At 38.0% G+C, this 26,913-nt stretch overlaps 1 protein-coding gene across 2 annotated transcripts in view; it reads left to right on the forward strand.

Moving 5' to 3' along the window:
• Positions 1-20,356, forward strand: part of PTAR1 (protein prenyltransferase alpha subunit repeat containing 1) — a 35,810-nt gene extending 15,454 nt beyond the window's left edge. Inside the window, exons 5-7 of one of the 2 annotated variants that reach the window (XM_084503244.1) lie at positions 2,104-2,317; positions 9,018-9,334; positions 10,732-20,356. In XM_084503244.1, the coding sequence (XP_084359370.1) occupies positions 2,104-2,317; positions 9,018-9,334; positions 10,732-11,080 (880 nt within the window). In that variant the 3' untranslated portion in view covers positions 11,081-20,356. Of the gene's footprint in view, positions 1-2,103; positions 2,318-4,864; positions 5,215-9,017; positions 9,335-10,731 lie in introns of those variants that run through there. The other variant, XM_084503245.1, reaches the window with a different exon arrangement.
• The last annotated feature ends 6,557 nt before the right edge of the window (positions 20,357-26,913 follow it).

Below are 26,913 nucleotides of genomic sequence, written 5' to 3' on the forward strand. Positions count from 1 at the left end.
ATTGCTCAATTTTATGATAAAATTTCTTGGTATGTGTGATTTTTCTTTTTTATTATTTTTTTTTACATTTTTATTCATCCTTTTACAGACAATTTTCAAGAGATTTGAATGGAAAACATTAGAAAGCAGTTCATAATGTTTGTATTTCACATGCCCAGTATTGAGATAACCGTGAAGTTAATATCCTATGAGGGGATTCATATTCTATCAAAAACATACACAAGTTTCAGTCTTAAAGATAACATGAATTTTGGGATTAGGGTGTTGTTGGTAAATTCATCTTTTTGAGTTTAGTGGATGTGCTCAAAATTCTGGAAGTTTACATAGAATGCAATACATGGACTATTACTAGGTGTTACTCACTTTATAGGGTATCATTACCTCACTTAGTTTCTGTTATTTTCTATCTTAGTGGCATTGATTTAGCAACAACATTAATGAGTTTCTGCAGTGTTGATTTTTAATTTTGTTACCCTTCAATGGCTTTTCAGCATCTTCATTCTGACTACTCATGCTGCGTGATTGCTTTGTTTGAAGCAAAAGGATTGCATAGAAATAATGGAAGAACACCCTGCAGTTTGTCATGGTTTAGCCTTTCCTATGTGGTAACTAGCAGTAGAAAACAAATTTTAGCATGTAACTAATGTTGAGCTTGGTGCCATGCATATTGTTATATGGACCAACATACGTTTATGAAACTAGTCAGAAGTTTGACTACAAGCTAAGTTGTAAGGTTCTTGGTATTTATTTACATCTTAGAGATAATGAAAATGTCTATCTCCAACTTTAATGCAATCTTAAATTAGGAATATTTTTATTAGTGTTATAATTTGTTGTTCTTTCTTGTGTTTGCTCAGAATAAAAAAGTAGTTTCGAGAATGGTTGAGATTTTCCCATTTCTTGCATATATGGTGACTGAAGTTTAAAAAAATAGTAGATGGTAATGTTCAGATTACAATTGTTCATATTGTCTTCCAGTAGCTTAAATCTTTTTTTTAAAGGAACTAAGAAAAAGGCATGGTTTAAATAAATATCAATGAATAAGAATGTTATAAACATTTTTCAAATGAGACAAAAAGCAAACGGATTACTCTTTTTTTTTTTTTCCTGAGTATCATCTTTTTTTACAGCTGCTATTTTATGTATGATGGAACTGCAAGGGAGAATTCTCAATTTTTATTTTTTTAGCTGACACTGTCATGAAATAATTATTAATTGCTTTTGAGACTGATATGAGTCAGTACAAAATAGAAAAAATCCACTGCACAAACTGAAATATGTCCAGCTTTCCAGACCATTTCCAGACCATGTGGTCTCACTGGCATTCTCTTGACACTTGCTGCTGCACAGGTATCTGCCATAATTTTCAGCTCTCTGTAGAGCCTGCAGATGTACATTTTCTGTATTACTGAGGACACCTCTCAAAATACAATCCTCATCTAAAAATACTACAAAAGCCAGTCCAAAATAAAATGGAAAAGCCATGTGGGAGTCTGTACGTGTCTCAGAGACTTCAGATCAAATATGTATTATTTGATAGTAAAGACATTTGTTTCAGTTAAGCCCGTAGCCCCTGAAACATTCAGTCTTTTGCATTTTCTTTCTGCTGATGATGTACAGAAATTAATTTTGCTTGCAATGTGCAGTACTGAGAAGTGTAAAAAACGCGCATGAAGCTCAGTTAATATCTCTATTGAGTCACATTTTTCTGCCTAATTTTTTAAACTTTATTTTAGTGCTATACAAGCCTCTGAAAGGAACTTGTGAGAAATCATGTGCAGACCTTGAATTGTTTTCCTTATTTGTTGTTTCTTTTTGTTTTCTTCCTGTATGCTGTAAGTAGCCATGGCTACTTACAGTAAGCAAACAAACAAATACAGCTAAAGTTAAATTATATTGGAATGTGATCATAAAGTTACAGCTCTCAGTTTGGGAGCAGTTCAGATGGTTGTGTTTGCTACGTTTTCTTATTCAGCCTCTAATTACAGCATAGTTCAGATAATGGAAATCTCAGAAAAGCTTGATTGATTTATATAAATGCAAAAAATTGTTTTTCTCTAAAAATTAGTCTCTCATCATTAACACTGTACATCATTTAACCAGACGATGGGTGCTGCAACATCTAATTCAGGAAAACTCCTTGCCCACTCTTGTGAATAAAGGAAACTTGGGAGCAGCACCTGTGGAGAGAATTCATCGACTAGTGCAGGAGGAAATGGATGTCTGCTCTGAAGCTGCTGGGAGATACCCAAGTAACTACAACGCCTGGTCCCATCGCATCTGGGTTTTACAGCATGTGGGAAAGCTGACTGTCAAGGTATAATGCAATAGTGAATAAAGTCTTAAATTTCCTTGTTTAAAAATATATATATATTTTGCCAAGCAGATCCTCTGATATGGGTGGATAGTGTCATATTAAGTGAGTATAGACAGCTGAGCATGTTCTTAAAAAACAGGCAAAACATTGCAATATGTACTGGTTTGCATTTTTTTTGCCAGCATAGTCAAATTATGCTCTGCAGAAAGAACAGATTTTTCCTGCCCATGTACAACCTTCTGTTTGTCTGTTGGTATTTAGTGTTGGTGAACAGGTAGAGGATAGGTAAGACTACGTGAGCTAAAACAAAGAAGGAACAAAAAATGTTCCATAACACTAATCTTGAATTTCCTAATAGAATAAAAAGACAACACACGATGGATATTATTATGATAGTGTAACATGATGTCTTATTTTCCTACACTTACTCTGCTTCTCTATCAGGTCAGAGTATTGATGTATTAAGACAGCAGGAATTACAGAGAACACATAGTAGTTCTGATAGCTAGTTTCTTAACTCCAACAGCATCTTTTGGCAGCTATGCTTTTGGCATCTATCAGGCCATTCCAGCTCCAGCAGTATTGCATGGTGGTGAATATTTAATAGCACGTGGTAGTATTTAAAACTTTGAGACCTATGGAAAATTGAATTAATTCAATGTGACAAGATCTAAAATTATATGGGTGGTTTTGTAATATTGTGGTTCCTAAAATGATAGGTGAATTGACTGTGAATTGTAGGCAGATACAGTGACACATCATTTGCATTTCTAACAGCACTCACAGTATTTTGCTGTAAATCTGTAGCAGAAGTAAGGGAGGAATTTAGAGACGGAGGTTGAGTCTGTAGAACTCTTACTGCTAAGTCTTATGGGCCAGCTATTGCTAGCAGTGGATGTTGTTTTGCTCGTTTCCTGTTGTCACCTGAGAAAAATTAAAAATAGCTGTGTCAGATCAGTAGTAGATAGCAAGCATGTTCCAGGTTCCTTGAGGGAGACAACACAGAATTACCAAGTAAGATGTGAAAAGATAGGTATGGAAAGATCAGTGATACAGGATTGCGATAGCCTGGAGGTTAAAAATTAAGGTTAAAGAAATAATAGGAAATAGGCACTTTCACGTAAATCTTTGATAGCTTTTTTAAAAGCTTGGGGGAGAAGGAGGCAAAAATTGTTAACACTATTAATTAAGACTCAGTAATTTTATGCTTTAGTTGACAGTAGTTTGGCTTAAAAGATTGGGTTAAAACCTTAAATGTTTTTTGCACCTGCTTTTTCTTAATAGTCAAAATAAACTCAGGTAGTTGCATCTTGCTAGAATGCTTCTCAGAGTTGGAATTTTTGTGGTGGTTTTATTCATTGGCAGTTGTCAATGTTTTGTGTGACAAGTCACAAGTGTGCCAGTGGAGGAAAATGCTTAAATCTGTTAGATCATTCCCAACTCTATTTGCTTTGGCAGCCATCCCAGTTTCCCTATTGGTCTTCTCTTTAGCCTTGTTACTAAGGAAGTGATAGTTTTCTCTGGTTTTGTCCAACTGGCTTTCATAGCCATTGGCAAAATTTCACCAGGGCTGCTGATCATCTAAGTGGGCTTAACCCACTGGGAAAATCCCCATACTGAATCCAGATATTTTTCATGGCAGCACTGATGCTCTCTTCAGAGACTATGCTCTTTAGATGGCTTAGCATTAGATGTTTCAGATGCAAGAAAATTAGGAAGATGTGGAACAAGGAAGATACAAAGAATCTTGAGATAAAGTTTGTATCTATTAGATTTAAAAGGTAGAATTAGAAAGTGATTATTTGCAAGATGTGTCATGAGAGAGAGGAAAAAAAAAAGAACAGGGTAAATGTGGATGTTACAGAATTTTACAATATAAATGTGTTTTTTTCTTGCCTGAGGTCTCATTTTACATGTATATGTTCAGCCAGTTGTGTGCTTAAGAATGATAAATTTCACTGAGATTGGAGGCTGAAACTGTGCAGAAAAAACAGCAGATAAAACAGATATTGTGGTTCTTCAGCCATTTATTTCTTGCTAGATTGCCTCAAGTTAGAGGACACTGTTTTATTTAGTGCCATATTTCTGCTGTGATGAAAACTTTGCCAGTAGTATTAGGTTGTTCTTAATACCATGGACAGAAAATAGATTCCCAGAAATATAATGTGTATGTTGTAGTATCACTGAAATAATACTTTGCAAAACCAACTTATCATTTATGAATTTATGTTGGCTAACTTTGGAGGTTTTGGGGGCTGGAGGCTGTTTGGTGTTTTTTTCTTTTTTACCTTTGTTTTTGTAAACCTAATCATTCTGCAGGCTGAAACTCAATTCAAGCTCAGGAAAAAATATATGAAATACTAGAGAGGAAAGTTTGAACCTCTAAGACGATATTCTCACAAAATATGGATGTGTCTTTATTCTTGCACTAGACATTAAAAAATATTTTGTTTGAATATAGAAATCTGTTTGTTTTTCCTGCAGAACTTCAATCATAGTAGCAAGTTTACAGTGTATTTTAATAGTCTTCATTAATATTAATTACAGATCTTTCAAGAACAGATTGTTCCAAGCCCATCTTATCTTTCTGGTATTGGAATACATAACTCAGAAAAGGAGGAGAAGGCTTGACTTCAGTTTTTTCCCTTGACGGTGCAATTAGCTAATGGGGAAGAACATTAACTCCAAGCAGCTAGTAATAGAGGAGTGTGTAATTAGTTGGAGAACAAGTGTAAGAGAGTAGTATCAGTATAGTCTGCTAAAATTCAAACCCATCACAGTGCATTAGTGTGCAAGGACAAAAATAGGATATTATTTAGGAACGGTGGACAAATTTGAATTTTCTTTAGACAGAAATAATCAACGTCGTAATTAGAGGGTGGAGAGTGACTGTACGGGTCATATAGTTAAAAATAAATAAAAATAAAAACACACAAAATAATTTTTTCCTGTTGTCATTCCCGGTAAGGCCTTGGCTTTTCCTTAGATGACTGAAACTCCAAAAATGCCTGTCTTGTGTGTGAGAGGACATTGGCATATTTATGCAGTGGTTGTTAGGAAGTGTTTTCCCCAGACACAGTCCCCTTTCATTTCCCCAGTGTACCGGACCAAGGAGGAAGTTTTGAGCTGCATTTTATGGTTGGTAAGCACATTTAAAAAAGAAAGAAGAGGGTCAGGGAGGGTGTAAAAGGGAGTGCAAACCCAGAGGTTGAGGCAAAGGTCGGCTTGTGCATCCTGTTCTGGAGCAGGGTGCCAATTCCATTGTACTCGGCTTACCCTATAAGATAAAAGAGGTTTTCAAGAATGGAGGGGGAGGTTTTCATGTTATTTCCACAGAGTGGCAAAGGACTTGCTCTGTTTGGTGTTGAAATAGAGAAAATTGAGTTGTTATCAGCTAAAATTAATCTGGGAGGAAAAAAAAAACAAACAAAACAAAACACCTTCAGTTGTTTGAAGCATCTTCCACTGTTACTCTGATGTTCCTGGAAGAGACACCCTTAGTTTTGCTGTAGATCTCAAGAGGTTTAATAGAGCTCTTCAGTTTTGCTTTTCTGAACAAGATTTTCTCTTTCAGATAAGGAATGATGCTAGGAATCATTCTGTTTACTCTTCATTATTTGAGGAAGTAAAATATCCAATTTTAATGTTCCCCTGTATCTTTGTAGCTCATGAACGTGTCAGTTAAATTAATCAGATTAACCTGAGATATAAGCTCTTCATAATGTGCCTAGTATCAATTGCAGCTGAATAAAGGCTGGTCTGATTTTTCTGATTTCATTATTAAACCTTATGTTGTTTTTAATAGGATCTTACATTTTTAATGTTCAGGAATTTAAATCAGTTAAGTTCAGTTCAGCTGAACAGAGAGAAATTAATCAAGTTTTAAGTTGAGAACTGGGAATGGGGACCATTAGCCCCATTGAGAATTCCAAGCCTGGAATAGAATCCAAGCCTTTATAAATCATAGAATATCCCGAGTTGGAAGGGACCCAAGAGGATCCAACTCCTGGCCTCACACAGGACCACCCAAAACTCAGACCATGTGTCTGAGATCGTTGTCCAAACACTTCTTGAACTCCCATAGGCTCAGTGCTGTGACCACTGCCCTGGGCAGCCTGTCCCAGTGCCCGACCTGGGTGCAGACCCTTTCCCTAACCCCCAGCCTGACCCTCCCCTGTCCCAGCTCCATGCTGTTCCCTCAGGTCCTGTCACTGTCCCCAGAGAGCAGAGCTCAGCGCCTGCCCCTCCGCTCCCCTCCCCTCCTGAGGGAGCTGCAGGCCGCCATGAGGCCTCCCCTCAGCCTGCTCTGCTCGGGGCTGAGCAAACCAAGGGGCCTCAGCTGCTCCTCATACGTCCTCCCCTCCAGACCCATAGCCATCTTTGTAGCCCTCCTTTGGCTACTGATAGTTGATGAGTTGATAGATCTCTGATAGTTTTATGTCCTTCTCGTACTGTGGCACCCAAAACTGCAGACAGATCAAGGTGGGGCTGCAGCAGCGCAGAGCAGAGCAGGACAATGCCTTCCCTTGACCAGCTGGCAGTGCTGTGCCTGATGTTCCCCAGGGTACAGAGTTGGCCTTTTGGCTGCCAGTATGTATTTGACATACTTACTTTGATAGTATGTATTTGAGCCCTATATGCTAGTCATTTATGAAAACACTGAAGAGAACTGGCCACAGAATGGAGCCCTGGGGAACCCTACTAGTGCCTGTCAGCCAGCCTGATGTAGCCCCATGCATTACAACCCTTTCAGCCCAACTCGTTGGCCAGTTGTTCGCCCATCTTACTACATTCTTGTCTCGTTGTATGCTAGACATTTAGTCCTGAAGCCTATTGTGAGAAACAGGACTGAAATCTTTGCTGAAATCCAAAAGACTACATTTCCTGACTTCCCGTGCTCAACTAGGTGGGTAACCTTGTCATACAAGGAAATTACGTTAATTAAACAGGACTTTCCCCTCATAAGCCCATGTCGGGTTTACTGCACTACAATGACTGCATTGTCTTTGAAGTGTTTTTCAGTAACTCCCAGAATAATCTCCATCGTTTTACCAGGCACTGAAGTGAGATCGACATCCCTGGCAATTATCAGGGTTTTCTTCCTTGCCTTTCTCAGTGGACTTTGAGGGGACTGGGGCCTCTCCAGATTCCCAAGACTATTAAAAAACAATCAATAGAGGTCTCATAAAAACACCCACCATCTCTCTGAGTACCCTGGGATGAATCTCTTTGGGTCCCGTAGAGTCATATGCATCCATGTGGAGCAGCAAATCCCACACAAGTTGGGGTTGGCTGGAAGTTTATCATTAACACAGGTGTGATCCTCCAGCTTGGGGCTCTGGGGATCTCAGGGCCCATCACTGGTGTTGAAGACAGCAATGAATGTCTCTCAGGCTGAAGAAGGCATTAAATGTCTCTGCTTTGTCTACGTCCCTATTTGTGAGGTTACAGTCCTCATCAAGGAATGGACCTTATCAACACTATTATTTAAAAGTGCATTTCAATCTGCTGATTTATATGGTGCTGCTGGTCTGTCTTTTCCAGACCTACCTCAGGTAGAAGGTGCTTTTTGCATTGTTTGTATTTGCTCTCTTGACTTTTAGAGTAGGTGCACCATAAAAGAGGTGTATTGCTAGTTTTGTGTATATCTTTCGTTTTATTTCTGGGAGGCTGTATCTGTTGTGCTGCACGAGGAAAAAGACAGACTTGTGCCTATGCAACTTGCTTTGCATCAGTCAGTTCTTTCAAATGGGGGAAGTATCTTAGAAAGAGGGCTTAAGGCTCTAAAACCAGTAAGGTTTTATACAGTTCTTCAGAAATTAATGAAAAAGGTACAGCTCTAAGTTCTTTGAGAGTTTAAATTCCAGAGAGGGAGCAATGCAAGGCTGTAGCCATTTCTTCTAATAAAAGGAAATAAAGTGAAAGAAGCTTTGTCCAGTAGCCAAACTCACCTACCTAGAAATGAAAAAAAGTCCACAAATTAAAATTCTTAGGTGTCAGCTATGTTATATGAACAATTGCAATCATTAATTTAAGTTCTTTTGAAAGCCTTTCTGTGACTTCACCAATTAGCTGTTAAGTCAAGCATCTCAATTATAGACAAATAGTCTTCTATTCCATAAGCCCTAAGATTTAGAACATGTTAGTGATCAGCATTCTGTTTTGAAAAATTTAAGTGTACTTTGACTCTTTTTTCCTTTTTTAATCTCAAATACCCATCATTTACTAGGCAAAAATTAAAATGATTCTAATGAATAACATCCATGTAGTTTGATGTACCCTCTACCTAGTATTTATTCCTAGCCATTTTGAGGTTTTAAGAACTACTTATACCTTGTCATAAGTGTTTTGTTGTGTTTTCTGTTGTTGTTTGTTTCTTTCTTTGTTTTCCTGATCCTGTGGATTGCTGTGACACCTACCTTTTCAGAGTTTGGAATAAGTATAATTTCTTTAGGGGAATACCTGTCAGCACACAATGGAAAAGGTTCTTGTGGTTATTTCATTTTTCTGTGTTTGTTCTTAAACTAAACATTTTTATGTGTTTGTTCTTAAACTAAACACATTTTTCTGTGTTTGTTCGTAAACCACACTGACATAATCTATGAAAACACTAGAAGAGAGGGTTGCCCTCAACACAGAAGCAGTAGTGGTAAATTCCTCTTTTATACTGGTTTATGACTGTTGCTGCTTTTTGTTTCAGATTCTCCTTGATGAACTTGCTTCCACTAAATATTGGGTATCCATGCATGTCTCAGACCACAGTGGATTTCATTATCGCCAGTTCTTACTCAAATCCTTGATAAGCAGGACTGTGAATGATGATAATACACTGGTACGAAATCAAATGGTAAATGAGCAAAACCCTAGTCTTCAAAAGGAGGAAGAAGGTGAAGGGGCAGAAGCTGCCTGTGCGGAGGAGCAGAATGTGGATGTCCCCCACTATTTAGAGGAAGAGTTGGATCTCTGCACTGATCTGATTGACACTTACCCAGGGCATGAAACCTTGTGGTGTCATAGGTAAGAGGACTTTGTCAAAAGAGTGTCTTTCTGATTGTTGGATTGTTCTTTGCCTGATATTTCCAGACAAGTAGTTTTTATGATTTTAAAAGGTACTACTCAATGGAAGATTTCTAAGCTACCATGTCTTGAGCGTTTGGAAAACATTCAGGAGAATAATCAAAGCTCTTGAATGGAAAATTTTATTGGGTTAAATTTCTTGTTGGCGTAAGCTTTGCCTGTCCGTATAGTTTGTGCAAGAGACACAAGATGCTATTAATTGGTCTTATCGCACACAAAATGTATAAAGGGCATAAGATGTAGCAATAGATAGGCTGAAGGATCATCTACAGAAACCGTCTGCTTTGCTAGCTGCATGTATATGCCTAACAAGGTAAGAGCAGGTTTGCCAAAGTGACACTGAGACTTTTTTTTTAATATGCTAAGCAAAATGAATGAATATATAGGATTTTAGTTTTTATCTGCACTGTGTTACCTAGCAGGCCTGGCTCACTTGGAAAGCACAGTGGCAAAACTCCACCATTTGTATGTGTGCTGTTACAGTAATGAGAACTGAAGATATATATGCTGTATGAGTTGATCTGATACCCTTCCTAAGTACAAAATCCCTTATTAAAATACAAGATCAGATGTTTATGGGATTGCATTCCTACTGTTTAGTAATCACAGAAGATCATTTGTGGGGTTTGAGGGAGACCAGCTGTTACATACATGCAAATATATGTATACAGCAGTTGCTTTCTGTAGTTAAATTTCTGCTGTTTTCTTCAAAAAGTCTTCTCTAGGCTGAACAGAGAGGCTATGCTGGGGACATCCAGTTCCTAGAAATGGAAATTTCTATAGTTTGATAAAGAATTAGGCTCTGTAACAGTGAGATCAGACAAGATATGAGAATCCGTACATGAAGTATGATGTCTGTGAAGTTCCTAGATTAAAATAATTCTGGAGATACAGAAGCTGTCTTTTTGTTCAACTTTGGCACAGCTACAACACAGGCATGTGTCCCTTTCCATTGTCTGTGCTCTTTATCTTCATTCCTGCATAAAGTAACCTAATGCACCATGCCTCGGGTGAACTTGCTTTGTACAGTCTGACCATGACAGCAGATTTTGTGCAGTGACACCTATTTGCAAGGGAAAGAAGTGAACTTTACATGTCCTTTGACGGTGCATGAGGAATGACTTGCTGGGTGGTAATGCAAATTTTATTACTGAGATAGGCATAGAAAAGTACAATGGCTCCTTTACAGTCATTCAGCTTTCAATAAGCAGCTTTCCTGCATGTTTGTGGAGAAATGTGGTGGGGTGGCAAATAACGCAAATAAAGAGCAAGAGCGTATTGTTTTCAGTGTATGACTTTTTTTTTTTCCTTTTTTCTTTCTTTCTTTTCCTCTGAAGAAGGCGTGTGTTCTACCTTCAGCACCACCTAGGCAACAGACTTCCTCTTCTGAGTGCGGTTGTGTCGTCCGTGGACAGCAGTGATGAAGCTTTTCATAACTCACACCCCTGTTCTGTGACACGTCACATGGCACAAGCTATGGATGTTGATGGTTTGAGTGAATCCATCTGCAAACAAGGTTATACTCAAGAAAAAAAACGGCTGAAGCGTGCTCCTTTGCAGGACTCTTTCGGGCCAGAAACAGAATACCGGTTCATTGATAAAGTTTTATCAACTTGCAGAGATGCGGACCAAGCCAGGTTTGCTACTGCTTATAGGAAATGGCTAGTTACTTTTTTAGGTCAGTGAAGGAAGTGTTTGAAGCCTTCAGGGTTGTTCTTTTAGTGCAATATTCTCTTTTCAGACACAAACGCATGTCTTCATTGCAAATGTTAGCTAACCATGTGTTTCTCACTCTCTTAATGGTCAGTCCTAAAATTGATACTCAGAGTAGAAGTTTGTCACTTTATTTATTAAGAACTGGCATACCTTTTTACTAAGCAAATACAGTTTGTCATTCTTCAACCTTTTAAGAAGTCACTCTTTTTCTACCTGTGTGCCAGCTTGCTACCATGCCATTGTCTTATGTTTTAACTTCTGCATTAAGGTGGACTCTGAATCATGTGGCTTTTAAGAAAACAAAAAAAAAAAGTACGTTTTTGAAACAGAGTGTCTGGAAAAAGAATAGGAGGATTTGTCGGTACCAGCTTAACCTGTTTCCACGTTTTTCCTCTTTACTATACTGGATTGTGCTAAAAATGCATTGGATTCAGACTATATTTAGTGAGGGCTATTACATTTGTATTAGCTACCCTTAGCAGAACACCAGCCTGCAGTGTTTCTTCCTTGAGGAAGTAATGGTGTTGGAGTCATACCTTTTATTATTGTAACTTTTTTCCCATATTAGTTGTCACATGAGTTTGACAAGAAAGTATATGAAATTGGAATTCTGAAAAGCAGATGCATCACAAGCACACACACACTTACAGTCTGAGCTATATTTGGAAATATTTTTCATAGAGCAGACTTATTTACCTTCATATCCTACTTTGTATTTATTTATTTATTTTACCTCAACAATCCAGAATTAATGACACTTGATAAACATTTCTGAATGTATTGCGTACACTACAGAATATCAGCCTGCCAAGTCACAAATTGGTAACTTGTAGTTAACCAACACCATACAAATCCAGAAGATGGTGGACTAAAAAGTATTTCTGCTGACTGGTTGTTGAGACTGTACAATTCAAAAAAAAAAAAAAAAAAAAAAAAAGACAGCAGGAGAAGACAGCAGGAAGAGACAGCTGTCTCTTCACTTCTTGTTCTTCTGCAGGGCTTTTGTGGTTTGTTTCTGTTGTTTTTTTTTTTTTGTTGTTCTTTTTTTTTTCCTTTGGAACCCTCTTTCGTTGCACTTCTCCAACCATAGGACCTCTGTTTACATAACTATAAATTTTAAGGGGATTTGATATACATTTCTGTTCTGGTGGAATTAAACATGAATGGTTTGTTTTGTTGTTTCTTTAGGAGTTGTCTATAAAAGGGATTTTTAAGGGGAGAAATATTGTACAACTGTAGAGGTTTGTACAATGGCAACATTGCCTCTGTTCCAAACAGAGAATATTCTCTGAGGGGATTGGATTTTCAAGCTAGAGTCTTCGCCAAAATTGCTGTATATTTCTCCTGCCCAAAGTGCCTCCTGCCTACAATAGGTTTCAAGCTGCTGTCTCTGTTGGGCAGAGAGAGAGAGCAAGAACAAGGGACTGAAAGACAGGTAGCCTGCTCAAAAAAGTTATCACCTGAAAAGAAAAAAGTGGTACTTGAGTTGTGGAATTCGAACAGTCGTAAATAATTTGGTGGATAGAGGTTATTCATGCATTTCAGAATGAAAATTGACCTCCTCTGGTCTTATAGAGGATGTTCATAATCCATTTCAGCCACAAAGTAGCACAGACATTTCTGAATATGTGCTCTTCTGTTTGTAGTACCTAGATACGTCTGACTTAGGCTTGAGGATCTACATGGCAAAGCTTTGTCTCTGTGAGCATCTATACCTTCCTCTGTAAAGGTAGGGAGATATTACATGGCAGTTTGTTTTGATGTGATCTGAGATGCCATCTTGGCTGATGGTTTTAGTTACAGAATAATGTAGCCGATGTGTGGAAGAGGTGTGGGAATGGCTTTAGAGGATTATTATGTCATAAGATGTTTTCTGTGTGACCACTGCAAAATTGGTACGTTCAGATACAAACTAGAGTAAACCCAACTCTAGCAAGTTACACCCATCCCAGAAGATGTGTTGTGTTTTGTGTATGAAAGATACACTAAGGCACGTGCAGTAGCCTGGGTCAGCTTGATTACAGATACCCCATTAACGACTAGTAGGAACCTGGTAACTGTGACATCAGCTGGCAATCTATTAAGGACCTTATTCGTGGTCCTTTGTTAGTTAGACAGTAACTTAGTTGTGTTTTCTTTGTTTACCTTTGCAAAAATTACCTCCTCATAAGAAGAACAGAAGCAGACAGAAGACTGAGAAGTGGGAGCAGGATAGGAAATGTTTCTTAAATTGTGGGAGGGAAGAAATGCTCCCTTCTTGCACTGGAGTGATTGAGGCTTTTAGAGGAAGTTGGAAGATTTACGCTAGACCCTGACTTGAAACCCATAGGATATTTCTTCCAGACTGTAATCTGGAGTCTTACTTGGCTTTCTTGGAGCTAAATCATGGTTGTACTGTGCTATTGAATTTGACAATCTTCCTGACATAAACACTTAAGATCAAACAACTGCCCTCAAATGAATGAGTGCAGTTCCTATTTTTGTCAGCAGGAGTTATGCATGCTTGTATGAAGGCAAGATTTGGTCCTACATAGCTGAATAGAGTTCCATTGTGCTTTTGTGCTTGGAAGATGTTCTGAGAGCTCTGATAAGAGATGATGGTGCTGATATTTTTATTACTTGCACAGGACAGTGGTGACTGTAGAATGAATCCAAAGAGTGAATTTTTAAAGCCTATACCTAATAGAAGAATTCCTTTTTTTTTTTTTTTTTAATCCAATGAGAATTGCTGCTTTTAGAAATGTTTTCAGAATAGACTGCCACATAGAAAAGTAAACAATGGAAATGAATTTGATTGAAACAAGTCATGTTTTCCATCTGGAAAGATACGTAAACAGTAAGCTGACAAAAAAAAAGAAAAGGCTTTAATTTTTTTTCACTATAACAATGTAATTTGTAGGGATGAATAAAATAGATAACTAAATTATTTCCTGTTGTCAGTATCTTGAAGCCTCTTACGTGAAATGAATGGAGAGATACTTCCAGCAAATTGTATTAAATTCACAATGGTACGATGTTCTGGAACTATGATCTTTGGTACACACCTATTTTGCCATTTAATATTAGTTCAGAGTCCCATTTGGGCATGACTTGCAGCAAGAAAAGTAGCTCCAGGGCATTGGCAGTTAACATGGATAGAGGTTACTGTGTAAAGATACTTCAGGCATCTTAGTCTCTTTGTATTTCAGAGGTCAGAGCATTTTAATATCAATCTTCTCTATTTCACGGAGAAACTGTCCAACAGAAACTGCAGAATACAAGGCTCTAACTCTCTGTAAGTTCCTTCAGCTACAAAATCAAACCTTGCACATCTTTAAACATCTTCATATAGAATTCAGCATCTTTACTGAAATTACCTTCCACTGCAGTAGGTCACTTGCATTGATGCACGTTCTTTTTGTTCACTGGACTAATCCTTGTAGAAATGTATTTGTGCTAGAAATAAAGGGTTTTGAGGAACAATTTGAAACTGCAGAAGTTAGAATGGAAGGAATCACGGTTTTAATGGGTTGAATTTGCTGCTGCTACATACATTAACTATTATTTCACTGGCATTTGGTATCTTGTGTGTTACAGTCACTGGAGCAACGTGCAGCATTAAAAATAACTACAATAAACCTGTATAATGTTAATGTTGGAGCACACCACTATAGCTGCTCCGATTAATATTTGTTAATCTACTTAAACCTACATATTAGTGTTTTGTTGACTTCTTACATTCTTTATACAATCAAATCCTTGTGTCATTTAAATATGGGGAAAAGTAAATAGTTTACACAGTTTAATTAACTTATATAGATCTTATTTTAAGACAAATAAGCAAAGTAATAATATGGTAAGAAAGCTTAGAATCTGTTCTACAATCAAAATTTCTAGCATTTCTAGTTTTGTGCTAGTCCTACTTCACTAGAATATGTAGCTAGTCTTTATGGATAGGATTAAATTTTTTACTAAGTAGATAATTAATTTTTAAGCAGTATTGTCTAATATTGATGAGCAGAAACAAAGGTTCTTGGAGAAGCTTGTCAGTCTAGCCAGACTTGGCAAGCATACTTTTTCAGAATAACATATAATACAATGAACAAAATGTGACTACCACAGAATAATTTAAGCAGTGAGTCTTCAGAGATTTGATGGACTGAATTTTTGGACAAGGCTTTTTGCTTTGTTTTGCCTTCAGTGAGGGAGTAATGATCCTTAGATTTTGTTTGTACTCAGTAGGAAGTGAACCTTTGCACTCTAGTGTAGGGACAAAAAAAAAAACCACGACTGTTGGGTTGTATGTTCTAGAGCAATTATGGAAATCAAGCAGTGAAATGAAATGTAGATATGACTTTTAAATGTATGTTTGTCTTGTATTCATTTGGGGATAAGAGTTCTTTACAATTGGAACTTGCTATATTTTAATGTTAGATATAAGAGAGGATAAATCAGCTATTCTCAAATGCACTTAACACTCGAGTTAGTTTCAAAGGAAGGTCAGTGTCCCTGTCTAAGAAAATTTTCCTTTTTTTTTGCCATGTGTTCAGAGGTATGTTTCCTTCAGAACAACTTGTCTATTCTTCCAACCAGCAAAAGAAGAATGTAGCAAAGCATTGGTGAGGTGGCCTCATTTCATGTCTAGATAACTCTGTCTACCTCCCAAAAAGTGCTCTGATTAATGTCCTTAAGGGGAGTTCATCAGGCTCAGTTTTTTCGGAAACCTCATGCCAGACCTAAATCCTCTTTCAGAGGTGAAAAGCTTTATCTATGAAGCCATCTAGTTTCCCCAGAACAGTTTAAGGGTGTGTGGGGAGGGGTGATGAAGGAAAAAAAATATATATATATGTGGTGGTAGATGCTTCAGGTAGTAGTTAAATTTGGGAAAACTAGAATTAACATAAACTTTCATTAATCTTTTCCTCTGAAAAAGCGATGTATTGCTAAAAAAAATAATATAATATATGGAGGAAATGTGTGCTTCCAAGAAATTTCTTGTAGACAGTTTATGCTTTTCAAGTATAAACCTGACACTTTCTAGTGGCTTTTACTTAGTGTGTAATGTTACTTCTCAGGGCATAGTCATAGTGAATTAGGGTACATTTTTACAGTTTATAATTATTGATTTAAAAATAAAACCTAAATGCTAAACATGTAGTAGCTGGCTTTTAACATTTTTTGTCTAGTGTAGTGTTTTATATCTACCCACACACTAATACTGTACCTTACCATCTCATCTACATCATATTTTTATTCTGTATCTTAAATTACTGTTATAGTCTTGCAGGAAGCTCCTGGGAGTTGCTGTGTTTCTTCTCTAAGTTCCCTAGTACAATTCAGTCGGCTATTCAGTGTACAGCTGAGTATCTCACATGGGCATAGCTGTAATGATGGTGAGCTTCTTACTCTGTATCTGTGTTGGCATGCTACGTATCTCAGATTTTTTTATTTTTATTTTTAAACTCGTTAGGAGACAATATTAGAATTAACAATGCTTTTAGTTGTTGATGGCTGGCATATGTTTATTGATGATGTAAATACCCAAAGGTTGGACTAGGTGATCTTCCAACCTAGATGATTCTGTGATTCTATCCTGAAGAGCGGAACTCTTACCTGAAGTCTAGTTTATTAAGCATCTTTTCCTGCACCATCTCAAACCTGCTGCTAATCCTTCTATATAGGTGGTGGTGGGGAAGAGCCCACAGCAAAAGGGAGGCGTGTATTTTGTTCACAGGACATGTTCTGATTAGAATAAAATTGTGGTGAAACAAAGAGCTTTTCTTGGATGAGGTATTCCTGTATGTTCCTTTTGGAACTGGTATGTCACTAATACATTATGATTCCCTGAACAAATGGCTGTGTAGAATGAATAGATAAGTTTGGTATGTGTTGTTGTTGTTCTTGTTTGTTTTAAGCAGGGTATAGATTACGTTATTACCTGTTGAAAAGTCACATAAATGATTCAAGGTACCAAAACTTGTGTTTGGTGTTTGTTTTTTTTTTTGTTTTTTTTTTTTATAAGACAAAATATGTTTATACCTACTATGTTAATTCCCTTTTGTTCCAGTTCTTTTTTGAAGTGTCAACATTTAAAACTGGGTAGCTATCTTGTAAAACGTGCTTGGGAATGTATTGTTTAACTTCATGTAATAAAAAATAGTGGATGTCTTAAATGGTTTTAAGTAGCATTAAGATTCACGATAGTGATAGCACTATGATATTTAAGTATGCCATTAAACACTAATTTTGTAGCACTCTCATGTCCATCAAAATACTATTCTACAAAGGGCAAAATGTTTATTTTATCAAGATATGTGAAAAAGTATTTAATTCTCACAGCTTTCATATTAGGACAAACAGTTGTTTTTAAACACTATTTTGCAATATTTTTCTATAAAAAATTCTCAGATGCACATTTGTGACCATTGTAATTTTTTGATTTCCAATGTTGATAAATCAGATAAATATTAAGTTTTGTAGCAGAAAGAATAAGAGAACAGTAAAACACTGGAAAGTGATCCAATAAATGAACAGTGTTCTACAGGATAATGATTATAAAGCATTAAGTTCATTTTTCACTGGTCTTACTTAGTTATAAAATGAATTTTTTTCAGGGATTTTTTTTTTCATTAGTAGAGATATGTGAACAAATTCTTGATATTTATTCTCCCACAGTAAGCATGTGTATATGTACAGGTGGATGAATGGCAGCAGAGCCATGTTCATGTAACATCCTGTAAAAAAAAAAAAAAAAGGCAAAGCCTCCCACATAGGACTATTTTTATGTAATGCTGATGATCAGTGAGTAGAACTCTTCCATGGAAGACCTGTCTTAAGTCTCTGGTTCTAGAGAGATAATTGCCAGTGTCAAGGTTTTCTGAAAGCAGCAAGATCTCTTTCTTCCCCTCTGTGGCTTCATCTTCTTTCCCTTCATGATCTTGGGCAAATGTGTGCATCCACAGACCAAATTATTCATGGTGGGGTTTGTTACAAGTGCTTATAGCTCGTGTTTGAGACAGTGAAAGAACTGGCAAGGTTCTGCAGACTGGGAGGACTGGGGGGTGGGTGTTCAGTTGGTGTCCTACTTGCCAGATAGCTTACAAGAGCGCCCCAGGAGGAAAAAGGCACATTTTTGATGAACTACTTTAGCACCAGAGGAGACTAGAAAGAGGATGTGAGACACAGGCTGGCAACTGAAATTGATATTTGAATTATAGACATCAAATGGTTCTTTTGGTACGTTACTTTCAGTGTTTTCTCGTATTGTCCTTATGATAAAAAAAGAAGAATTTTTGATATGACTTTTTTTTAAGTTCCTCATCATTTTGAATGCCTTCTGGTTTTGAACTACTGGATTTGAAATCTCTCTCTTACAGGGCTTTTATTTTTATTTTTTGCAAAATGCTATCACCTTTACTCTTTTCTCCTAGACAATACCATTCACTCCGAATGTTCTAAAATGAGCACCTGAAATCACAAGGCATTATTGAAAATACTGCTTGTCATTTTAAATTCAAAATTTACTGCAGGGGCATTTTCTGCCCATACATGTTTCTTTCAGTTTATCTTATTGCTGGGGTGGGAAGGCAGAAGGGGTTTATAGGAAGCCCTGAGCAGATACGTACAATTTTGGTTCACTTAATTTGGGGTTTCATTAGATCAGAAGGCTTAGTATGAGCAAGTAATAAAACCTATAGAGTCTTTTCACAGAAACAATTTGCAGGATGTGGCAGTTTGCTACCAGTCTGCGTGCTTGATTTTAGAACAGAACAGAGCAGTTCAGTTAGGAGGGACCTCCAAAGATCACCACGTCCAGCTGCCCAAGCACTTCAGGGCTAACCAAAAGTTAGAGTACATTAATGAGGGCATTGTCCAAATGCCTCTTGAACGCTATGGGAGAATCAGCCACCTCCCCAGGAAGCCTGTTTCAGTGTTTCACCACCCTTGCGGTAAAGAAATTTTTCCTTGTGTCCAGTCTGATCCTCCCCTGGCACAGCTTTGTGCTGTTCCTGTGCATCCGGTCATTGGTTACGAGGTAGAAGAGATCATTTTTACTTCTGTTAAAGCAAGTGACAAAATTCCCTCTTGAATTCATTGGGAAAGAATCAGGCCATGCTGCAGAGAAGGCATCAGTCACTGCATGGTGGCTTTGACATACCTAGTGTGATGGGTTGTAAGTGATTTCAGATGGTCATATTCATGACCTCACGAATAAAAGTTGTTAGGGTAATGTATATTCATTAGTGCTGTGGTTGAGGAAAAACTGTTCAGGTTCTGGAGTGCTACTGGTTTAAAAGGGCAGCTAGAGACTAATATGGGTACTACCCAAGTATCAAGAGCTAGGAAAACTTTTTTGTTTTTGTGGTTGAGAAAAGTCTCGTACTTCGTACCTGTGTGCTCACAGGGTAACACATAAGTTCTAGGAGGTACTGCGTATCAAGGTACTATAGGTCAGTTGACTGAGTATGCAAAATTCTTAGGGACAAATGGTAAGCTTTTAGGTGAGACGTAATAATTGGTGTAACGTTGAAGGGAGAAAGTCTTAATAAATAGTGAAAGGGTTAAGTTTTACTGTTCTCAAAGCTTGCTGTATATGTTCATGGTGCAACAGTAAAGTGCACGTTTGTCACACTGTCATCTCACAGATGCTTATAATTGGGTAACAACTTTACTTTTTAAAATGCATCTACTTAATGTTCATTTGAGATGTTCTAGAATTATTTGTTGTTATCTAGTACTAGATCTTTTCCTCTTTTTAATCCTTCTCCAGTGGAACCTAGCCAGATACAGATTTTCATCATTATAAACCTAGCTTTGCTGTAAAGGGAAGTTGAAATTTTGCCATATAAAATGTTCAGATCTCTGGTGTCTAGTTAGAAACATAGGAGGACATCCTAACATTGCTTTCCAGTTGTGCACACTGAGTTTTACCTTGTTTATCTTGAATATTTTCTATTGCATGTTAATTCTATTTTTACATATTCTAGTAGTACAAAATATATTTTAAAAAAAAAGAACTTCCCTAGAGCCCTAACCATTCTATGCAGATGTCTTCCAAAATTTACAGGTACAATTTTAGTGGTGATGGTGATAAATGGATTTTTTTTTTCACTTATTTATCAGCAGACTTGTTTTTATATGTATTAGTGATAGAATGTACTAAGCACAGCTGTAAGTTATTGTATTTCTGTAGAAAATGGAAAATAGTGTAAAATTGTTTTTGTTACATGTTGGCAGTTTTTAAATAAAGTTTTCATCTCCTAAAAACTCTGTTTTCTGTGACAGTGTATTTACCCTGGAGCAGAATATCATTGCTAAAATGTACCCTTCCTACATATTGCTTATCTCTTTTTGGTGATAAGCTTCTTTTAGCAGGAATCACACCATCTTCCATGAATTTATGTGATGTCAGCAGATTTAATTTATTGTCTATGTGAGCATCAATGAGTAAGGGTTTTTCAGTTGCATTCTTACATATTTTGTTTGAGCCTAGTTTATGAAAGGATGATGCACAGTAGTAGTACATGTTAAGAAATTTGATTTTGACAGTAAACATCTGGCTATACTGTTTATAGAGTCCAAGAACCTGGGCAGCTGAATGAAGTTCATGTGACTGTAACAACATCTTCAAGTTTCAGCATGCTGTTTACTGAAGTGCTTCCCCTTTTTAAATGCTTTTATAATTGAATGGAATATGTTTCAGAGAGCTTAAAATCTTGAAACTAGGTATCTGCCTTTTTACGTTCAAAAAATACACTTTGCTTCTTTCAGATTCAAGATAGCTGTAATATAGAGCTGCATTACTTTGATCCCAGTTGATTGTCTTTAGAACGTAAAATTTGCTGCACAAATTTTATGCAACTACCTGATGAAGAGAACGCAGATGACCCCTAATCTGATCTGGTTGAAAAGGTGCTTGAGGGTACCCTCAATATTTTTGTAAACTTTCTAATGATGTACATATATGTGCATTAAGATGGTATCAGTGTTCAGATCTGCAGTTATGCTCCTCAGATAGCATGCTACTTTTGTATAGTTTTAAGCTTTCATTTATCAAAAAATGGTCTTTTTTCATATCAAAATTGTCTTTGTGTTAAAATGTCTTTCATAGACTTCAGTTAATGCTGCTGTAAATTTGTTTTCATTCTTTGTGTATCAGGGCAATCAATAGCTCTCTAAATAGCTTTCATTTCAGGCTATTATCCAAATAAGTGACATTCATGCTGTGTAAATTCATTATTATTACCAGAATGTTGTACGGTTTACTTTTTTTTTCTTTTTTTCTCCTCTCTCTATTTTATTTTTTTAATCTATGACATGGCTATTAGGTTATTTCAATATAACAGCTTATGTGAAAGATTCTTTAAATATGGTTAGACAACTGTATATTTTACATTTTTTTAGAGGGCATGACTGGAATTCAATGTCCCAAAATTGTTAAATTTACTTAGATGTTTTTTGGGTTGTCTCGTAATCCAGATACTGTGTTCATCAGATGCATGTGCAAGGAATGAATTACTGACATGTGAAAAGAATTGAAAAATGCAATGTGTTTGCATCATCATCTCTTTCACTTGCACTCTATAATATTTGTTGTTGTTATTCTCTGATGTAGGGCTTCAAATCTTCCACTATTTTCCAATTGTAATAAATGTAAATGCTACCCAGCTACTCATAAGCATACAATACCCTTTAGAACTCACTTGATTTGTGTCAGAAAACAGTGGTGGTATTGTCTGTTTTCTCAAAGGTATGGAGCACCTGGCTGTTCCCTACAGTCTGGATTTCATACACTTTTAAAAAGCAAGTCGTGATTCACAGCTTTGTTTGTAACAAAACATCTGAAGGACTTATTTTCTGCAGTATGTGGCAGAGAAGTAAAAGTAAGAAAGGAAATGGAAATGATGTGTCAAGAAGTGTCTAAGGGAAGAAGACAACCTTTCGAGGGTAAGTGTTTTTCATCATCTAAAGTGGAGCATTCACAAGGGAAAGACATTTTTTAATGTGGGGCACCTTTTCTTTTATTTCTTTTGCATGTATGCTATCTCAGCTCTGACATGCTCTGCAGTATCAGTATTTCTTTGACTAAAATAACCTTTCCTGGTGGCTTATGTCACAAAGGACAAGGTAGATAGCAAAGATTTTTAGCTGCAGAATCCATGAGGTTTCAAAAGTCTTGCTTTTGTTCTCCTTCTAAATATACGTGTTCAAACACAAGTATTAATCTCTCTGCTAGGTCCATCTGATTGGAAAAGGTGAAGTAATTGAAAGTGTGCTTAGTGATTTCCATGGCAATGAGTGATTAGCAAGAGAAGAGTCAGATAGAAGGCAGGAAGTGAGAGATCACTCCAGCTGCTTATCGTCATTATCCATCATAAAGTTAAAAGCATGCATCTTTAATTAAACTTGTGCAGACACAAAACAAAAAGACATCACAGTTCTATATTGTCAGGTCAGGTGAGTACATCCATGTGTGTGTGTTTGGCTGTATTGCAGATGATGTGATTTTAAACAGGGAGATTTATCACAGCTGCAAATATATAATTGGAGCTGAGAAAATTTAGTAGCTGATGATGATCTGTTGACCTAATTTCATTCCTTACAGGGACGGCTTTGCTACTGAAAAGCAACATGGCTGTTTCTGAGGTAAAAGGAAATAGGAACCTTACGCTCTGTGCATGAATCCTCCAACACCCCCCCGATATCCCAGATCCTTGCATCCTTCAGCATATGTAAGGTTCTGTTTTGCCTGCAGTTCCTTGCTAACCCATCAATGGGTGTGGCTGACCGGGTATGTTTCTTGTGTCTTGGTCAGATTCGCAGCTGTGTATATTCTTGATATAACCATACAATCATAGAATATCCTGAGTTGGAAGGGACCCACAAGGATCATCCTAGATCCACCCGGGACCACCCAAAACTCAGTCCGTGGATCTGAGAGCGTTGTCCAAAGGCTTCTTGAAATCCAACAGGCTCGGTGCCGTGACCACTGCCCTGGGGAGCCTGTCCCAGTGCCCAACCCCCCTCTGGGTGCAGACCCTTTCCCTAACCCCCAGCCTGACCCTCCCCTGTCCCAGCTCCATGCCGTTCCCTCGGGTCCTGTCGCTGTCCCCAGAGAGCAGAGCTCAGCGCCTGCCCCTCCGCTCCCGTCCCCTCATGAGGGAGCTGCAGGCCGCCGTGAAGCCTCCCCTCAGCCTGCTCTGCTCAGGGCTGAGCAAACCAAGGCCACTCCTCATACGTCTTCCCCTCTAGACAAAGATACAACATCTTTGTAGCCCTCCTTTGGACACTCTCTAATAGCTTTATGTTCTTCTCATATTGTGTCACCTAAAACTCTACACAGCCCTTGAGGTGAGGCTGCACCAGCACAGGGCAGAGCAGGACAATCCCTTCCCTCACACAGCTGGCAGCGCTGTGCCTGGTATTCCCAAGGATACAGAGTTGGCCCTCTTGTCTGCCAGGGCACGCTGCTGGCTCATGTTCAACCTGCCACCAACCAGAACCCCTAGATCCCTTTTTGTGGGGCTGATCTCCAGCCTCTCTGTAGGTACAACCAGGTTTGCTCCATCCCAGGTACAGAACCTGCCACTTGTTCTTGGAAAACTTCAAATTATTGGTGATTGCCAAGGCCTCTAATTAGTCAAGATCTCTTTGCAAGGCCTGTCCACCCTGGAGGAAGTCAAGACCTCCTCCTAATTCCATATCACCTGCAAACTTTGATAGTATGTATTTGAGCCCTATATGCTAGTCATTTATGAAAACACTGAAGAGAACTGGCCCCAGAACGGAGCCCTGGGGAACCCTACTAGTGCCTGTCAGCCAGCCTGATGTAGCCCCATGCATTACAACCCTTTCAGCCCAACTCATTGGCCAGTTGTTCGCCCATCTTACTACATTCTTGTCTCGTATGCTAGACATTTAGTCCTGAAGCCTATTGTGAGAAACAGGACTGAAATCTTTGCTGAAATCCAAAAGACTACATTTCCTGACTTCCCGTGCTCAACTAGGTGGGTAACCTTGTCATACAAGGAAATTACGTTAATTAAACAGGACTTTCCCCTCATAAGCCCATGTCGGGTTTACTGCACTACAATGACTGCATTGTCTTTGAAGTGTTTTTCAGTAACTCCCAGAATAATCTCCATCGTTTTACCAGGCACTGAAGTGTGTCTGATAGGTCAGTATTTACCAGGGTCATCTTCCTTGCATTTCTCGAAATTTAGAGCAATGTTTGCAAACTTCCCATGGACTGGGGCCTCTCCAGATTCCCAAGACTATTAAAGAAATAATCGAGAGAGGTCTCACAATGACATCTGCCATCTCTCTGAGTACCCTGGGATGAATCTCTTTGGGTCCCATAGAGTCATATGCATCCATGTGGAGCAGCAAATCCCACACAAGTTGGGGTTGGCTGGAAGTTTATCATTAACACAGGTGTGATCCTCCAACTCGGGGCTCTGGGGGTTCCAGGGCCCATCATTGGTGTTCTGAGGTGAAGAAGGCATTAAATGTCTCTGCTTTGTCTACGTCCCTATTTGTGAGGTTACAATCCTCATTAAGTAATGGACCAGTGTTAACTCTTTGGTTCTCCTTTTGCTGTTACCATATTTAAAAGAGCTCTCTGTATTGTCATCCACAGTACTGGCCAGCTACAACTCTAACAGAGCCTTGGCCACACAAATTTTCTCCCTTTTGTCCATTTTCCCCCTTTTTTTTTTCCTATTTTTTTCTACCTTTTTCTTCTTGATTATGGCTTCCCTTTCTACTCTTCCCTTTTGTTTCAAAAAGGTGCTTGACAAGTTAAGGGAGCAGAAGTTTTCTCTCTCCACATACCCTTGCACAAACAAGTTTGAATGTTTTCGGGGAAGATGAAAATCTTACTTCATTGTAGCTTATTGTATCCCACAACAGATTTATTGTTTTTACTCCAAAACCTTTTCAGTTTGACTGGAAATGCAAACGCTTTCAAAAAGCCTTCATGATGGATAGATTTCCTAATTTCTTCTGTCCCAGCAGTTTAGCAGTTCTTAACTTGAATGAATGCAGAAATTAAAAATGCTTCCAGCTGATCCATCTGTGATTGCACCATCTTACAGAGATACTGCAACTACTGCTCTCATTGAGAAATCAGTGAGGACAGTGGGTGTCATCAGAAGTAGTTTCTTGGGGGTTTGAACGGGGATGGAAACTAAACGATATGAAATATAAATAGTTTAATTCCCTTTCTATCTTAAAAAAAAATTGGGTTTTCTCAGTCATCAGTCAGTTATAATAGCCCAAGTCTTATGTAACTGTTTTTGTTGTGGTGGTGGTGTTTTTTGGTTTTTATTTTTTGTTTTGTTTTTGTTTTGTGTTGTTTTTAAGAAGAAGAAAGAGAACATAATTGCATTAATGAAGTAGGTGGTACATGGTTATCGGAGATCCATATTTAAAATGCTGACTACTACCCTGCATATCAAAGCCATCCCTGCACTGAGTGGTATTTAGGAAAAACCACAGGGGGGAAGGAAATGCGAGACATCAGTTCTTTGCTATCTGTAGTAGCAATATTAATCACTGCAAACTTACCTGGACATGGGGAAACAGGCAGCTCACCTGTGGGAGGGAGCTGGTGGGAAATAACACTGGAACTGCTGTGGGTGAGTCCTGTCAAAAAGGAGAGAGAAAGGAAATTGCCTATCTCCATCCCTCTCCTTAATAGTTTCTGTAAGGGGAGCAGAGTTACCAGTTTATTTTCCCTTTAAACTGGAGGGGAAAGGAGGGCAGGAGGAGAAACCAATTGGAAGGTTTTCTGTGTCACACAAAATGTAACAGAGTCTCACTACCCCAAAGAAGAGAGCCATCATGCAGTGTGAGAAACCTGTATAACCGCTCTAGTTAAGCAGTGAGGGGAGCCAAAGGAATTCCTTGTCAGATTTCCAGCTTGGTCTGTCCAGTTGTGAGCACAGTAAGGTATTTTATGCTGAGTGTTTATGGGAGTCTGGCAGTGTCAATAAGAAAACCTGCCTTCAGGTCTTCCATAGGATCAGAGTAGCATTAAAAGACTGATTGACACAGAGGCAGATGGCAGAAGTAGAGCCTTCTTTACATCTTCCTGTGTGACAACTAGTCTGCAAGATATTTTCCTATGCCCTTTGTTATTTTCTGCACCACTGAATAGTTATGTTTTGTTTTGTTTCTTTTTTCTCTTTTCTGTAGTGCCAAAGGTGCAATAGCAGTAACAAGGACTATAGGACTATGTCCCCACTCAGGCAAAAAAGAAAACTGCTTGAATGCAGCATGTGGTAGCTAAATGTGGTAAGCAGTGCTCTCTGGCACAAAACAGGGGTGAGGTTTTTTGTTTGCATTTTGATGAATCGGCACAGGGAGAACAGGATTTCTCCCATGCTTTTGTGTTTAGCACCTGATTTTCATTCTGAAAAGTCAGGTATTCTGAAAGATCTTGTCGGTGATATTAAAGCAGATTACTAGCAACCAAAAGTAATGAAGAAAAAAAGAAATAAAGCTCTTCTATCTTTCAGCTGTTAATAGTCAGAGGTCTGGCACTTAATAGTTAGTAATTCGATAACGAACATTACTGTGGTGGCGTCTATTCCTGAGGAAGTTTACAATCTATTTATTTCATACTGGAATGAAACTTTGTGTTTTTGTGACTTTGGTAAGTATTGTTTAGTGCTTTAATTCAGTATTTTGCAGGTTTCTCTATTTTCCTGTAAAATACTGCCTTTTTTTTTTTTTTCAGAGGTTAAAAGGATCTTTCTAAGCAAAATATAATAGACATATCTGAACTTATTTTAAATAAGCAGGCCTCCTCTGACTGCCTC

Source organism: Aythya ferina, assembly GCF_964211825.1.
Source record: "Aythya ferina genome assembly, chromosome: Z".
NCBI lineage: Eukaryota > Metazoa > Chordata > Aves > Anseriformes > Anatidae > Aythya > Aythya ferina.